A 15,784-nucleotide genomic window follows, 5' to 3' on the forward strand; every position below is an offset into this window, starting at 1 on the left:
TTAAATTTGTTTTATATTTGATATTCTAAATTTTATTTATGGAATTTAATTCTGATATTTCATTTAAAAATAAAACACGTAGTAAATAAATATGCCAAAATAGAATCTGAGCTAAAAAAACTCAATAAATATTTGCCAATATTTTGATGATGATGTAATTTATTTTTGATTATTAACTTTTCTTCAGAAATAATTATTTTTTATTTTAGCTACTTAAAATAATTGATAAATATTTTTGTTAGAGATACAAATTATAATAAAGATTTTATTTATTTAAATCTGTGTAAGGTTATTAAAAAATTTTAATATTTATATCGGATTGTATTTTAAGCTAAATTATCTTCTTATCAGCAATTATTGGTGCATCAGATATAGAGTGATTGTGATGAATAAATTAATAAAATAAAGATTTATGATTTATTATTAATATTAATTATTAGAAATTGCCAACTTGACTTATAATTAAGAAATAAACTATATAAATTTAATACTAATAAAAAACAATCAATTCTTTATTTTTATATTCTAAATACACCGTAAATACCATTTAAGATTTCAAAGCAACTCAAAAGATAATAAGGAAAGTTAATAGATATGCTAAATTTTTTGAAAGACTAGTTTAATGACCTAGCATCTAAATATATTGATAAGTAATAGCATTAGTATGTCACATTAGATATGGTCAGAGCAGCTTTAAGCAAATAAGATTAAGCATCACTAAATAAAGTTTTTTTCGATTTAAGTAAATTGGAGATTAATTTTTACTAGAAAGCAATTATGATATTTCCAAAACAGCAAATGAAATTATTTTTTATTAATAGTCGATGAGGAGGAAATTAAAACTCTAGAAAAACTTGAAAAAGACAATATTTAGGCAGATGGAAACCCAAAAAGCGAATAAGAATTTGGTGAGAAATCCCTTAAAATATTTCAGTAAAGTAAATTGAGAATGTCGAAAGAGTAATAGGAAGAGAAATTTAAGGAGGAATAAGAAAAATAATTAAAAGAAGCTTTACGTTCAATAGATAAAGCGTATGTTTTGGAAAAAACCAAGGAAGAGGAAATTATGAAATTAGAGTTTAACAAATTTCCAAAGATTTTACCATTAGAAGAAGTGGAAAAGAGAGAGTAAGTTTTAAATAATTGGAGCAATATAATAGGTGTAAAGCTAAATGAAAACTGTATGAAACACTACGATAATATAGAATAGGGATTCAAATTAATAGATTAAATATATAAAGTTAATTCAAATCAAATTTAGTCCATTTAAAACACAAGAAAAACACTTCAATCTACTAAATAGCATTTGGTTACATCTACAAATCACATTATATCTCTTAAGAAGCGCATTTAGAGGACTAAAGTAAATTATTGATCTTAAAAAGTATTGCTTTTACCATCAACATAAGATACTTTATTAGATTTATTTATATAATTATTTATTTTTAATCTTTTATGTTAATTCATTTAGGAAGTTCTTGATTAACTGAATCTCATGTAGAAATAATTTGGTGAGCTGAATAATAAAATAAAAGATATAGAAAATGAAGATTGTCTGCAGGATGCTCATACTGTCATTCCAAAACTGAATCAAGCAAAGCAACAAATAATGGAGGATAAAAATAATGATAATGATGAAAATAACTTGCTTAAAAAGTATAAATGTTTGTAAAATATAGAGTAGTTTATAGAAGACAAAATAGAGCTATTTAAAAAATGCATTTAATCAAGCGCTGAAAAAATTATCTTCAACTATACACCAAGCAAATATTTTACAATTATGCACAGCTACTTTTATTTATAAAAACACTTTTGTGACGAGATCAAGCCCTACTCTTTACTCTTTACATCTAACATTCATTTATACGTTGATTAAATTGTAAATATTTATGATTTATTTTAGCTTAAATTTCGAACAAAATTTATTTTTATTTAGGTTAGATATGCCTTTGATTAGTTTAAAGAAGATGTAGGCTTTTATGTTTCAGAATACGACGAAAGAAGATTTAACATTTCTTATTTATTGCCTTCAATATAAAAAGATCAATTTTTAACATTTTGTCGCATTCTCTTGCACAAATACTGTGATTTTATGAGCTGTTACTCCAATTGTTTAGCATTCCACTTGCAGCTTAACCCCGATTAAAATCAAGATTTTATAAATAAAGTAGATAACGAAGAGAAATAGGAATTCCTAGAATTTTTAGAATAAGTTAAAAATTTGTATATTAAAAATAAAGAAGTTTATTGGATTGAAATATAAAGAAAAATAGGTTTAATAATACAACCATCCAGCTAAATCTAGTCCTTTTCTCATTAAATGATTAGATAATTTCTAGAGTATATTAATATCTTTTTAGGTATTGGAGAGAGCTTTTCAAATTCTCCTTCACACTAGTAATTTTATTGTTTAATAACTTTTTTAATTTACTTTTATACTAATACTTAAAAACAATTATTTTAAGAGTCATTTATCAAAAAAGGATCAAAATCATTTTTAAATTATTTAATTGTCTATTAGTATTGTTTCAAGGTTTTTTTTTATAAACTAACAATAAAATAAATTTAAACACTTGCAAAATTAAACATAAATTAATGCATAAATTTTAAAAAGATTAGCTCAAATAATGAATTTATCTTTATGATTAAATATAATAAAGTAAAATTTAATAGTTTGATGTAAAATTGTATTATTTTTCATTAGTTTTTGATAAATTTTAGTAAACAAATTAATTTTTATTGTGAAAAAGCCACTTTTTTAGTTTAAATTAAGGGAATAATTTAAAAGGATTTTAAAAAATAATTTTTAAATAAATTAGATTATAAAATTTTATTTCTGATAAATGTGAGGCTTACATTGATCATTATCATCATATTGCTTAAGTTGCTGTTATATCTACATTACAGAGCGAAAATTGGAAGAGACTTCCTATTACACAAGGAGTAAATTACTCATTTATTGATAAAGGTGAAGTGAAAAGCATTCACAGAATATTAAGAGTAATGAAAAATTATTCATTTAAACCTCTTGATTTAAATGATAATGTGAAGGATGTTTTTGAATATAACTTGAATACGTTTAAAACTGATAATCCTTTCTAAGTCGAGATTAAAAAGGAGACTGATGTTTCCAATAAATAAAGATCGGCTTCATATTTCAGAAAGTTTAACAAAAAATATAATATAATGAACCATAGCAGGGAAAATGGTGAAGAAAGTTAGATTAAGAGCAACTCTAATATTATTTAAAATTAAGAAGGTGCATGCAATTTTGATATGAAATAAATCTTTGAATAGAAGCAATATCCTAAATAACAAATTGTAATTTCAAGTAGTTCTCAAAAATTAATGAACTCATTTGAAGAATACTTAGAATTAATTGATACTGTCAGGCCAGCTACTCCTCAAATAATTAAATGCATCAAATAAAACTTAAATTTTTATATTTATTATATTGTAAATTCTTTTCTTGACAATAGCATCCAAGCTTAGCTCATGGAAAAATTAGCACTACAAGGTGTGCATAAGCTGGATGATCCAAATTAATTAGAAAACAATATCAGCAAATTCTCTCAAGTAAATAACTCACTAAAACTATAAAAAAAACATAAAAATTTAGCTAAAGTATACCTTGAAAACAATGTATCTTGTTATCAAACAATAAAGAAATTAATACCTCCATCATAATTATAATCTAAGCAATTCAAAGGAATATCAGAAAGAATAATAGCGATAGAATCATTTGACTATTTGCTATTTATTTACAGAAGCCTTATTCCGATAATTTAAGTAAAAATAATTATACTCCCAAAATATTAACTGTTTCTTATTAAATTAGTATATGTATGACAAAACTTTTGATTAGTTTGAAGTGGATTATTACGAAAGCATATATAATGAATTGAAAAGTTTGATATTTGTTGATTATGCTCCTCAATTTGCTAGATCTGATCAAATTTTCTCAGCTATACCTAATAGCAAATGGGAACTTTCTAGTTAAGAAGTGGGGCAAACAAGCAATTATGTAGAGCGTTTCTGCCAAATTATAGTTGACTATAAAGAGCAACTTAGAAGCACTGGAGGTGGTTCTGTCCCTGAATAAGTTTAAGAAGAAATTTTTTGTTTATTAATTGACTTCTGCTATAAGGAATTAATAGAAGCCTATTCTAAAATAAAGAAAGTAAGTTCTTTTTATTTTAAGTTGAACAATTTCTTAATGTTAGTTTTCTATATATAAATAAAGATAAATGAATTTGGAAGACTACAGATGTAGAGAGACTTTTAGATGATATAAAAGAAAGTTTAATCCTTATCAAAAAATTAAACCAGAGAGCAATTATAGCGAGCTTTTGTAGAAGCTTATTTAAAAATATGTCAATCTCAAGACATAGAAGAAGTCTAAACATTTATAAATACAAATAAGGTAAATTCGTTTTAATTTTTCGAATTTTTATTAAATTAATAAAATTAAATATTTTTAGGAAAGATATTCTTTAGAAGCACTAATAGGATTAATTAGAATTAGTGCTGCAGGCTCAAATATTGTTGTGAAAACTAAATAAAAAGATTAAATTTTAACTATTTTAAACGACTACAAAAAATATTTCCTAGAAAACAACATAGATGTTCCTTTTTGATATTCTTAAAACATTTGAATTAAAATCTTAATTATTTATTTATCTATAAAAATAATACAAATAAATATAATAAATTTAACATTCTTTCTTTGCCTTATTGTATGTATAATAAATCCTCAATTTATATCTCCTAAAAATTAAAATTTCTTTAAAAATTGTAAAAATTTATTCTAATATATTAAGATATGTACTAATATTTTAGAATATATACCATACAAATTCTATCTTATAATCATTTATAGTTCTATTTAAGCCTAAAAATGCTTTTTATTCTTAAAAAAATAAATAAATAATTAAGTTTATTTTTAAAACAAAGATTGAAAATAGTAAAATAATTTTAAATAATGTGATTATTGTATTCCAGCGAATCATTTTATTTCAATTTATATTTTGTTAATACTTTTAAGAGTTTAAATTCTTCAGCTCTTTTTTAATTTGATAATTAAATAATAAATTTTTTTATTTTCATGAAGAATATAAAGCTTAAAAATTAATCTTTGAAAATAAAAATTTTTTCTGAGAAAATATTTTTGAATTAAATAAAATTATTAATTGATTTATCAATTTTAAACAATGAAATATTTTTTTTTAAATAAAATTAAAAATTAATTATATTTTATTTTATCAATTTGGAAATAAAAGTAAGAATAACGATAGTTTTGAGCTTAAATACTACCTTTGATGGTAGAAATAAATAAATAATTATTTTTTAAAAGATGAAATGAATGAAAATAATATTTTTATTATTAATAGATTGGTCGCTCGCTGTCAGTCATTCTATCTATCAATCTATAAATTTTCTACTTGTAAAATTGGGTTAAAATTAAGAAATAAATGAAATACATATAGAGCAAATTAAGATAAGATAAAATAAATGGAACAAATTAAAAGAAAATCATTCAATTAGAAAGAGTTTATTGAATTCACTTTTGATCAATATTTAACAAATAACAAGGCTCTTTCTTTGTTATTTTGCTAGTTTGTTTCTTTATTAATTTATTTTTTGTTTATCTCTCTACTTAATTTAATTAAGATACAATTTCAAACAAGCAAGAAGCAAACGATATTAATACAATTAACTAATAAGATAAAAATTTTTCTATTTATATTATTAGAAATATATTCATTAATTACTAGTTTTTGAACAAGCAAAGATGGTCAAGAAAGTTATGAAAAATACTAGGGGCGAGGCCACCAAGTATATATCCAGAGCTAAAGCTATCAAGAAGTTATAGGTTAGTTTGAAGGACTTCAGAAGATTATGCATCTTGAAGGGTGTTTATCCCAGAGAACCTCCCAAAAAGTTGTAAAAGTAAAACAAGACCTACTACCATTTGAAGGATATCAACTACTTGATGCATGAAAAGATTCTTAACAAGTTCAGAGAATTGAAAACTCACATGAAAAAGGTCATGAAACTCAAGGCTAAGGGTGATAAGACTAGACTTAGATTACTTTAGAAATAAAAGCCCACTTACTCCTTGAATCATCTTGTTAAAGAAAGGTAATCCTACTTTCCTCAATTTAAAATTAATAAATCAGAGTGATTGCAAAATCAGCAAAGTGTTTGTGAGTTTATATCATTTTTATGTCAATGCAAGATGATATAAATGTTCACCAAACAATTAAGATAAAAAATGCTAATTTTTTTGTTAATTTCATTTAAAAATGATAAATTATTAATTAAAAACATAGATATCCTACTTTCATAGATGCCTTAAGAGATTTAGATGATCCTTTGTGCTTAGTTAATTTATTCGCAAGTTTCCCTGCCCATAAGGCTCTCGGTGTTCCTAGAGACAGCATCACCAAGTGCATTAAGCTTATGAGAGAATTCAATCTCTTCGTTATTAAGAGCAAGAGTTTAAGAAAGGTCTTTATTTCAATTAAAGGTATCTACTACCAAGCTGAAATTGAAGGACAAAAGATCACCTGGATCGCTCCTTTCTAACTCCCTGCCGAATTACCTGCTGAAGTTGACTATAAAGTTATGTTAACTTTCTTGGAATTCTATGAAACTTTAATCAAGTTCGTTAACTTCAAGCTCTTTAATTCTATCAACGTCAAGTACCCATTAGAAATAAACAAATCTATTGAAGATTAGAGTTACTTCTCTTATTCTTCCTTTGTTCTCAAGCACAAGGATAGCCAATAAACTATTGAAAATGCTGAAGAAGAAAACGAAAAATACGCTATTGATGACAAGTTTAAAAAAGACTAATAAATTTAAAAAATGACTAATGACAACAGCACCTCTTCTTTATTTAAGAACTGTGTTTTCTACCTCTCTTCAGAAGTTCCCAGACTTTCAATCGAATTTATAGTCCTCGCTTTCTCTGGTAAAGTTCACTGGGCTGGTGACGACTCTGAAGTCTAATGGAATGACCCTTCCATCACTCACTTTGTTACTGATAGAGATCCTAAGACTCTCTAAATTATTAAAAATAGGTAAAAAATAAATAAATTTATTAAACAAATTTTGTGAATAAAAAAGATTCTTTCTTCTACTTAATTACTTACTTACTTATAAATAGATTTAAATTAATTAAAATTTAATAAAAATAGAGAATATATTCAACCCTAATGGATTTATGATAGCATTAATTCTGGAATTCTTTTACCTGTTGGTGAATATGCTCCTGGTAAGAGTTTACCTCCTCATTTATCTCCTTTCGTTGAATACAACGAAACTGAATACAAGCCTGAAAGACAAAAACAATTAGATTTACTTAAGGGTGTTGAGGCCGAATTAAATGAAGAAGATGAAGAAGATGTTGAAATATCTGAAGACGAAGATGAAGAAGAAGAATAAGTTGAAGAGGAAAATGAAGACGAAGATGAAGAAGAAATCGAAGCTGAAGAAAATGTTGAAGAAGATGAAGAAGAAGATATTGATGAGGAAGAAGAAGATGATGATGAAGAAGAAGAAGAAGTTGACGGTGAAGAAGAATTAGAAGAAGATGATGATGACGAAGAAGACGAAGAAGAAGAAATTAACTATGATGAAGAAAGTGACGTTGAAGACATTAAAAAGTAAGATGTTGAAGAATCAGAAAATGAATATGATCATGAAAAAGAATAATAAAAGAAGGCTAAAAAGTAAATAAAAGAAACAAAAGAATAAAAGGAATTAGCTAAGGCTCTTATGACAAGAAAGAATAAAAAAATGTACGAATTGATATAAAAATCTAAGCAAGATAAGTTATAAAAAGTAAAGGAATTACAAAAGAAGGCTGCCAAACTTAAAAATAAGGCCAAGAAAAACTGAAATCTCTGACTTATAAAAAATTTTGGTTAAATTAACAATAAATCCAAGAAAAAAAAATCAATCAATCAATTTATTTACTCAAACAATTATAAAATCAATTTAGTAACTTAAAATACCATCAATCAATCGTTTTTAAAAGAGATGTTCCTTTAATAAGATAAAAACTAAAGGAAAAATCAATCAATAAATAAATGTGTTTCCGTGTTTGCTTTAAATGTATATTTGTATTATTAATTATCTTTTAAAAATGCTTGATTCAATTATTCAAAATGTCCCTTTTGTAAATTTATTAAAAAAAATACAATTCAACATTTTATTTTTTTAAAAGTATTTGTTAGAATTTTTTAAATACTAGAAATAATTCATTAAAATCCTTTATTTATTTATTTATTTATTTTAGTAAATATGAAAAATGATTGAAGGATTTTTAAAAAATTAAATTTAGTTTGCTTATAATATTTTTAAAACCAACTCATTTTTAATTATTAAAGGAATTTATTAAAAGTTTAATTTAGCTATTTCTAACTCATTGATTTATTTACTTAAATAGATTTATTATAATCAATATTAAATATAATTATTTTTAATATTTCTTTTTATTTTGATGAAATTAATTGGTTGTTTAAAACAAAAATAAATATTTAAATATTATTTTAATTGTAAAAAGTCATTTTATAAATATAATTAATTCGATTATTTGCTACATTTTCTTTGCCTTCTTCATTAGGATATAATATAAGCATTCAAGAAATATTTAATAGAGTTAGCGAATTATTTATTTATAAATATATTTGTCTAAAATTTCTAATTTAATGTAAATAATAAATAAATTTATAAAATATTAAACTTTGTAGATTTAAATATTTTATTTATTTAACTAAAATTTCTTAAATTATTTATTAAATTTTTAAGAAATTAATTGTTTAAATAAAAATAATATTCATTCTTCAAAGTATTTTTTATAAATTTAATAATTTTTTTTGTAATTTTTAGAGAGAATTTATTTGTTTGTTAATTACTTTTTAAGTAAGAATTCTTAAAATATTTGATAGAGTTTGTGAATTATTTATTAATAAATATTGTGTTTGTAATTTTCAACTCACTGTAAATGATAATTATTATTAATAAAAATGTTTAACTTATTTAATTTAAATATTTAAGTTATTTAATCAAATTTATATAATTAATTATTAAAGTAAATAAATTACTGTTTAATTATATATTTATGAAATTAATTATTTAAAAATAATTATAATTTTTCAAAATTCAATCTGAAAATCCAAAAATAAATTATATTTATTAGCAATTTATTGAGCCAGTTCAATTCTTTTTTGTTAGCTTTTATTTTGCTAGATAAATAAATGCATATTTGTTTATTAAATAAGGAATTAATATAATTATTCTTGAAGTATTTTATAAAGTTAGTAAATTATTCATCAATTAATAAAATTGTTTGTTATTTTTAATTTAATGCAAATATAACTTTCTAATTAACAAAACATTTATAATTTGAGAAAGAACAATCAATTGATTTAGTTCTATTAACTAATTAATTATCTTGATTTATCAAAAACATAATTTTTGTTACTATTTTTATAAATCCTAGTCTTTAAAAAATAAATTAGTTATTCTTAAATTTTGGAAAGATATTCCTAAAAAGAAATCTATTACAGCGAATTCAAGGGAAAAATAACTTAATTTAAAATAATTACTTTTTATTTAGAAAAAAAGGCTATGAATAATCATAAATTAGGAATAAATGAAGCTGAGAATAAGCTCTTACTTGAAGGTTTTGAATTTTCTCTATAAGAATTAGTATAAAAAATAATGGATTATAAAGATAGATCAAACGTTAATTTATTTACAAAAATGAATTCTGATTATATCATAAGTGTAATGGGTAAAGATTACTTGCAAGAGTTAGAAAAAAAATTTGTTGATTCAGGTCATAAAACTATGGATATATTATAATTTATTTATACTTTCTTAAGTTTGATTCCTCACAATGAAGAGGAAACAATTTTTCTTACTTTAGGATTAATAGAGCTTTTTAAAAGTATTTGCGAGAATTTAAATATGGCTCAAGAAGTAAAATTTTCAGATATAACTACTTCGATATGTGATGTAATTAACTAACTAAATATTTTTAATTTATTCATTTAAGCAAATTTTGAATCGTAGATTTATGTTATCATTTATCAAGCTTTATTTTGTATAAAATATGTAAAATCCTTTGAAATTTATAATTATAATTATAGAGAGTAGCCATTCAGTTCGAAGATGAATATAAAATAAAAACAAGAAAATATCCTCCAGAAAGAAGATTTACAGAGCTCGTTGAGGGAAATCACGATAAAGCAAAAAAAATAGATTTTAGACCTCCTTTAGTTTATGAAAATAATCTACATAATTCACTAAAAAGACTTCATAAAGGCAAGTTTAAGACTGATTCTACTTTCCACAATAAGCAGTCTATAAATCAGTATTATATAATTCACTTTTAAAAAATATATATTCTTCACAAAATTATTAAAATAATTTTAAATATATTCTTAAATTAAAATGATAGTTTCCATTTATTAATTAAATTTCTAATTATTTTATTAATTAATTCATATATATTAAATGATCAAAAAAGTGGTGTTTTTGCAAAGGAGATTAAGAAAGTAATAACACTAGATTCTCTTGATGATAAAATAGCAATTTATGATCTAAATTGTAACTTAGTTAAGCATATAAACTTAAAAAATAAGGAAGATGACTCAAAGTTAGATATAATCATATTTGGTCTTGCTTGGTCAGAGAGATAACAAAGAGTAATGCATTTATTCACTATCATTTAACAGAAAAATATATCCAGATAGTTCAATTAAAGCTATATTTAAATTACTATCTTATAACATAGATAAAGCATATATATGCTCAGATTAATTTTAAGTCTTTTGTTCAATTTTTTTAAAGTAGATAAAAACTAAAGTTTTTGAATTTTATTCTATATTAGAAAATGTATTTATTTAGTTATTTGTATTTTAAATTTAAAGATTGGTGCTGTGTTAAAGAATTTTACTATTAGCTTTTGGGATGCAATTGATGACTTTGAATTCGAAAAGAACTTTTCAGTACATGGATATACCTAAGATTATTAAAATAATATATGGTATTTAGAAAAGCATGATATGTGGATTACAACAGACTCTAAAAATATGCTTTATTGCTGGGATATTGGAGAGGAGAGAACTAATTTTTAGCTTTCTACTTCTTTGATTTAAGGAGCAATTTTCTAGGTTCTTGAATTGCCTTAAATTGGATATTGTGCTGTTGGTTCGATAGATAAATAAGTTACAATATGGGATTTTTATAAATAATTATTGCTTTTTCAAATTGATGTCGGATAGGTAAAATTAATTTTTTGTGTCTTGTATAACAAATATAATTATATCAATTAAAAAGGTAGGAGTGCATTCGATTGCTTTTTCTAACTCGTTTTAAGTTTTGCTTACTGCTGGCTACGAGAATAATATTTAACTTTATACAATAGATGATGAATATCTTGATTCCACACTTATAGGTATTGATTGATCTTAATAATATAAATATTTATGGCTCAATTTAATTAAATATAGGTAAATTGAGGGGACACAACTCAATGATAAGTTGCATTTAAGTGATTGAAAGTACACCTATGGTGATATCTGCAGATGATTTGGGTGTTGTTAGATTGTGGGATATTAGAAATTAATCTTGCATTCAGTCTTATGAGTGCAGTAATAGTTTTGCTTTATCAAATAATACAACTAAAAAAATGAATATTTAGCTGATTTTAGATATGTATTCAGAGGGCATGGTTGCCTTAATTGGAAGCAGGATAAATATAGTCAATTTCGATGAAAAAGAAGAAATCATAAAATCCTTTAATTAAGTTGAGAATCTTTTTGCTTTTAAAGTTGAAAACAATACAATTAGAGACGAATTGATTGTTTGCACTAGAAAAAACATTTAATTTTATGATATGAATAATGGAATTTGTAAGTTTACAATAAATGGTTTGATGGATAACTCTTAAGATGAAATCACTGTTTTTAAATAAGTGTTTCAAGGATAGAAGTTTTTATTAGGCAATTAAAAAGGATAACTAAGTTTGCATAGCTATTAGCAAAATGGAGAAAGAATAAAATTTTTGAATAATCACACAAACGAAGTAACATAACTTAAAATAGATTATGTAAACAAATTACTTATATCAGGTGGATGGGATTCAACCATAAAAATCCAATAGCTAAGTGAAGAAACTGTTGAGTTGAAAAGAAAAATAGAAAATGTTCACAATGAAAAAGTAATAAATAAATTAATTTTTTTATATAAAATAATTAAATTAAAAATCCATTTTTTAGCATAAAATAAACGAAATACAATTAATCGATTTAAATTTTTATATGGATTTAATGAGAAATGACAAAAATTTCTTTGAAATAAGTTTGAATGATTGAAGAAAATTTAAGAATTTGATAAATTGTTTAATTATTTTTAATTTAGGGAATCAGTTTACTTGAAGTTTCTGTTTATCATAATGTAATATTTTCAGCTACTTAAAATTTGGAATAGATATGTATATACGACTATGAATATGGGAGATTGCTTAACTATATAGAATTTAAAAAGAAAACTGAACCTACTGCTCTGAGTGTTATTTAAGGATACCCTATATTGATTGTTGCTACAAGTGAAAATAAAATATATTTCATACATTTTCAAAAAAAAGAAAATAAAGTTAAATTTGATTTGCTTGGAGTCATAAACATTGAGGTTTCTGAATACATATTTGATCAGATTGACAAGAATTTAAATATAAATGAAAACGATTTGTTCATTACCAAATAGGCTGATGATGAAAATCAATTCTTAAATCCAACTTCATTCCAAATTAAAAATGAGTAATCTTATCACAATACTTCCAAAAGGTTAAATTAATCAATAGCTTAGGTTAATAATAACACTGTATTAACTGATATATTTAATCCAAATGAAACATAACAAAGAGTGAGTCTTTAACTTGATCAAATCAATAGCATAGAGCATCCTTCTAGTGGTGAGGCGTCTACGAGAACATAAAATGCCGATAATAAAAATTATAAAAAAATTGTTAAAAACGAAACATTAGAGAAAGAGTAATAAGTTTCAATAACAAAAATTCTGCCAGATTTTTAATTCAATGAGTAAAACGAATTAGTTGTTGCTAAAATATATTGTGCAAATACTAAGGGACATTTGATAGCATTTGATTTAGAAAGTAAATAAATAAATATTCATTCAGTTTTAAAATATATTCTGAAATTATTTTTTTATCTGTAGAAATGTTTAAGTATTATGATAATTTACAGTATTAGCCTCATTCTAATACCAGAATGAATTACAATCCTCACAGAAATAGCAACGAAGATTTCAAAGCATCTTACAAAAGGTTAAGTAATCCACCTAATAGATTCTCTGAACAGACATAGTTAACAGATTAATTTTAAAAAACCTAGAAAATTTTAAGCAGTGATCAGCATATTTCATATTTTATTAATAGATTTATTTTTAAGAATATTTAAGCCCACAAAGATGTTATAACTTCAATAGCTTTTTTAAATGGTGATAAAAATGCTATAATGACTTCAGGTTAAGATTATTATGTAAAGGTTTGGGAAACTTAAACTTTAAATTAGCTTTGCTCTCTGAATATCAATCATCCTCTTCCAATTTAATGGGATTACAAATGTGATCACAACAAAAAATCTTAGAAAAAAGTTTTGTTTGCGCTAAGAATTATTGATCTACTAAACAAGTATGAAAAATATTAACAATTAAAATTAATGTAAAATTTTTAATTTAAAGAAAATATAGCTCTGATTTATCTCGAAAAGAGCAGAACTAAACGAAAATACTCAATTTTCTAAAGAAGCTCATGGGTATTTAAGGTAGAAAGAGGAGAATGACTAACATGTTTGACTAAAATAATTAAGAAAAAGGTAATTAATTAATTAATTACTATTTTTTTTGTATTCTATTTTGACTGAAATTCTATTTACAAGATGGAGTAACGATAGAATAAGAATATGAATTAGAAAAGTAATAAGATGAAAAGAAAATGCTTTTGTCTGAATACTATAGCCCAAAAGATATAAAATATGAAGAAATTAAGAATTTTTACAAAAGTGAGTTACTTGGACCTTCTTTGAAGCGTTTAGAAATAAATAAAAGAGTAGCGATAGCATAACAAATTTGGAAGAAGCCTAAGCTGACAAAAGAGGAAGAAGAAAGGGAAAAAATAAAAAAAGTACTTGATTTTCACGTTAAAAGCGATGAGAGAGAAACAATAGCTAATTTTTTAGATCCTAACTTCAGATCTTAAGTTATAAAGCAAGGCTTTCATTTTGAAGAAGACTATTCCCGATTTACTTAAAACCTCCAAAATAAAATAGAATTTTACGAATATAATGCTATAAAGAAAGCAAATAAACAGTTGAAAACTTAGAATTCAGGAGTCAGTGTGTAGCTCTAAAGCAGTGCAAAACTTCAAGTCCCTTAAAGCGGTAAAAGATAAAATACTTAGAGTTCTTAATAAAATCAAATGAACCACACTTCGCGACCATCACTTCTAACAGAAAATTCTAATGCTGAACAAAAAATACCATCAGTACTTAATTTAAATACTCAAAAAAGAATGAGTTTTTTATACAAAAATAGCCAGACTCAGGCATAGCTGTAAATGAAGTATGATGCTAACAAAAGAAAGCAATCATTAATGCTTCAAACAGAAAATCAATAAAAAACATAAATTTAAAATAATAATAATAATAATCCAAGTAATAGTATAAATAATATTAATAACTAGCCTAATAAATTTGGGTAAAATGTGGTTGTACAAGCATTGTCACCTATTGTGAAAGAACCCACTAACTTCGACAATATTTTGCATAAATATACAAATTCTCCATAAGTTGTTTAAAAGAAAAATATCTTTATTTTTCCAGTAAATAAAAAAATTATTATTAAAAATTATATTTTTAACTTAAAAAATTGAAAATATTTAGGAAGATTAGGAAACGAAAATAAGAGTTGATGCTTTTCCTTAAACAGTAGCTAAATTTCAGCACGCTTTTAATTCAAGTGGAAGCGAAGATTATGATCAAAATTTATTAGGAGCATAAACTGCATATCCCCACAATAATAAGAGTTCATTTGGGCAGAATTCAGACTTGAAAAATAAAAAAAGTTAAGATTTTTATAAATATGCATAGGAAAAATAACTAATTGGAAATAGTAATTTAAGCACTCAAGGATAATCAATAAATTCTAACGGAAGTGCTTCTTAAATTGTTTCAGCTTCAACTAATAAATTGCATTAAATACTAAATGGAATTAATTCAAAGCTTATGAAGTCTAAAAAAATAGGAAACTAAAATAATTATAGTTACGTTCTCTGTACAACAAATAACGATAGACCTTAAAATACAAAATCGTCATTAGACTATGAAATGATAAAAAAGACTGAGGAAAATCCTTTTTCTTAGTAGTCATCACAAAGAAGTTTAGCTAAAAAAAATAATATAATTAACAATCTTTTTACAAAAGCAAATTTAGGAAATAATGTTTCAACTTCGTTAAATGAGCTAAAGAGTTTTAATTTCCAGGGGTCTTTCCACATCGATAAACCATCAACCCATAAAAAATAATAAAATAACAATACTCTATACCCAAGTTAACCAAATTAAGGAATATCTGAAAATTATAGCAGCTTTTAGTTTAACAAGCTGAATAAAAGCAGATAAAGTTTACCTTCAATAGTCCCAAAAAAGTGATTTTAATTAATATCTGAATTGATAACTACTTATTTATC

At 23.7% G+C, this 15,784-nt stretch overlaps 3 protein-coding genes across 3 annotated transcripts; all 3 read left to right on the forward strand. All coding sequences in view use genetic code 6, as the record gives it.

The window, feature by feature from the left end:
• Positions 1-594: 594 nt before the first annotated feature.
• On the forward strand, positions 595-4,637 carry TTHERM_00628430 (coiled-coil protein, putative; the record flags this gene model as incomplete). Its single annotated transcript, XM_001019529.3, has 8 exons — positions 595-742; positions 822-1,363; positions 1,472-1,879; positions 1,937-2,397; positions 2,820-3,789; positions 3,839-4,180; positions 4,244-4,423; positions 4,482-4,637. 8 exons carry the CDS (start codon positions 595-597, stop codon positions 4,635-4,637), a joined length of 3,207 nt encoding a protein of 1,068 aa, XP_001019529.2.
• Positions 4,638-5,791: 1,154 nt separating this feature from the next.
• On the forward strand, positions 5,792-7,905 carry TTHERM_00628420 (pescadillo amine-terminal protein; the record flags this gene model as incomplete). Its single annotated transcript, XM_001019528.1, has 3 exons — positions 5,792-6,141; positions 6,333-7,085; positions 7,203-7,905. The coding sequence occupies 3 exons, from the start codon at positions 5,792-5,794 to the stop codon at positions 7,903-7,905; spliced, it is 1,806 nt and encodes a 601-aa protein (XP_001019528.1).
• A 1,734-nt stretch (positions 7,906-9,639) lies between these two features.
• Positions 9,640-15,746, forward strand: TTHERM_00628410 (WD domain, G-beta repeat protein; the record flags this gene model as incomplete). The annotated part of the gene is made up of 11 exons (XM_001019527.2): positions 9,640-10,029; positions 10,164-10,387; positions 10,544-10,721; positions 10,947-11,300; positions 11,356-11,473; positions 11,529-12,238; positions 12,439-13,192; positions 13,255-13,729; positions 13,780-13,913; positions 13,977-14,917; positions 14,979-15,746. 11 exons carry the CDS (start codon positions 9,640-9,642, stop codon positions 15,744-15,746), a joined length of 5,046 nt encoding a protein of 1,681 aa, XP_001019527.2.
• Positions 15,747-15,784: the final 38 nt, after the last annotated feature.

Source organism: Tetrahymena thermophila, assembly GCF_000189635.1.
Source record: "Tetrahymena thermophila SB210 genomic scaffold scf_8254584, whole genome shotgun sequence".
Lineage (NCBI taxonomy): Eukaryota > Ciliophora > Oligohymenophorea > Hymenostomatida > Tetrahymenidae > Tetrahymena > Tetrahymena thermophila.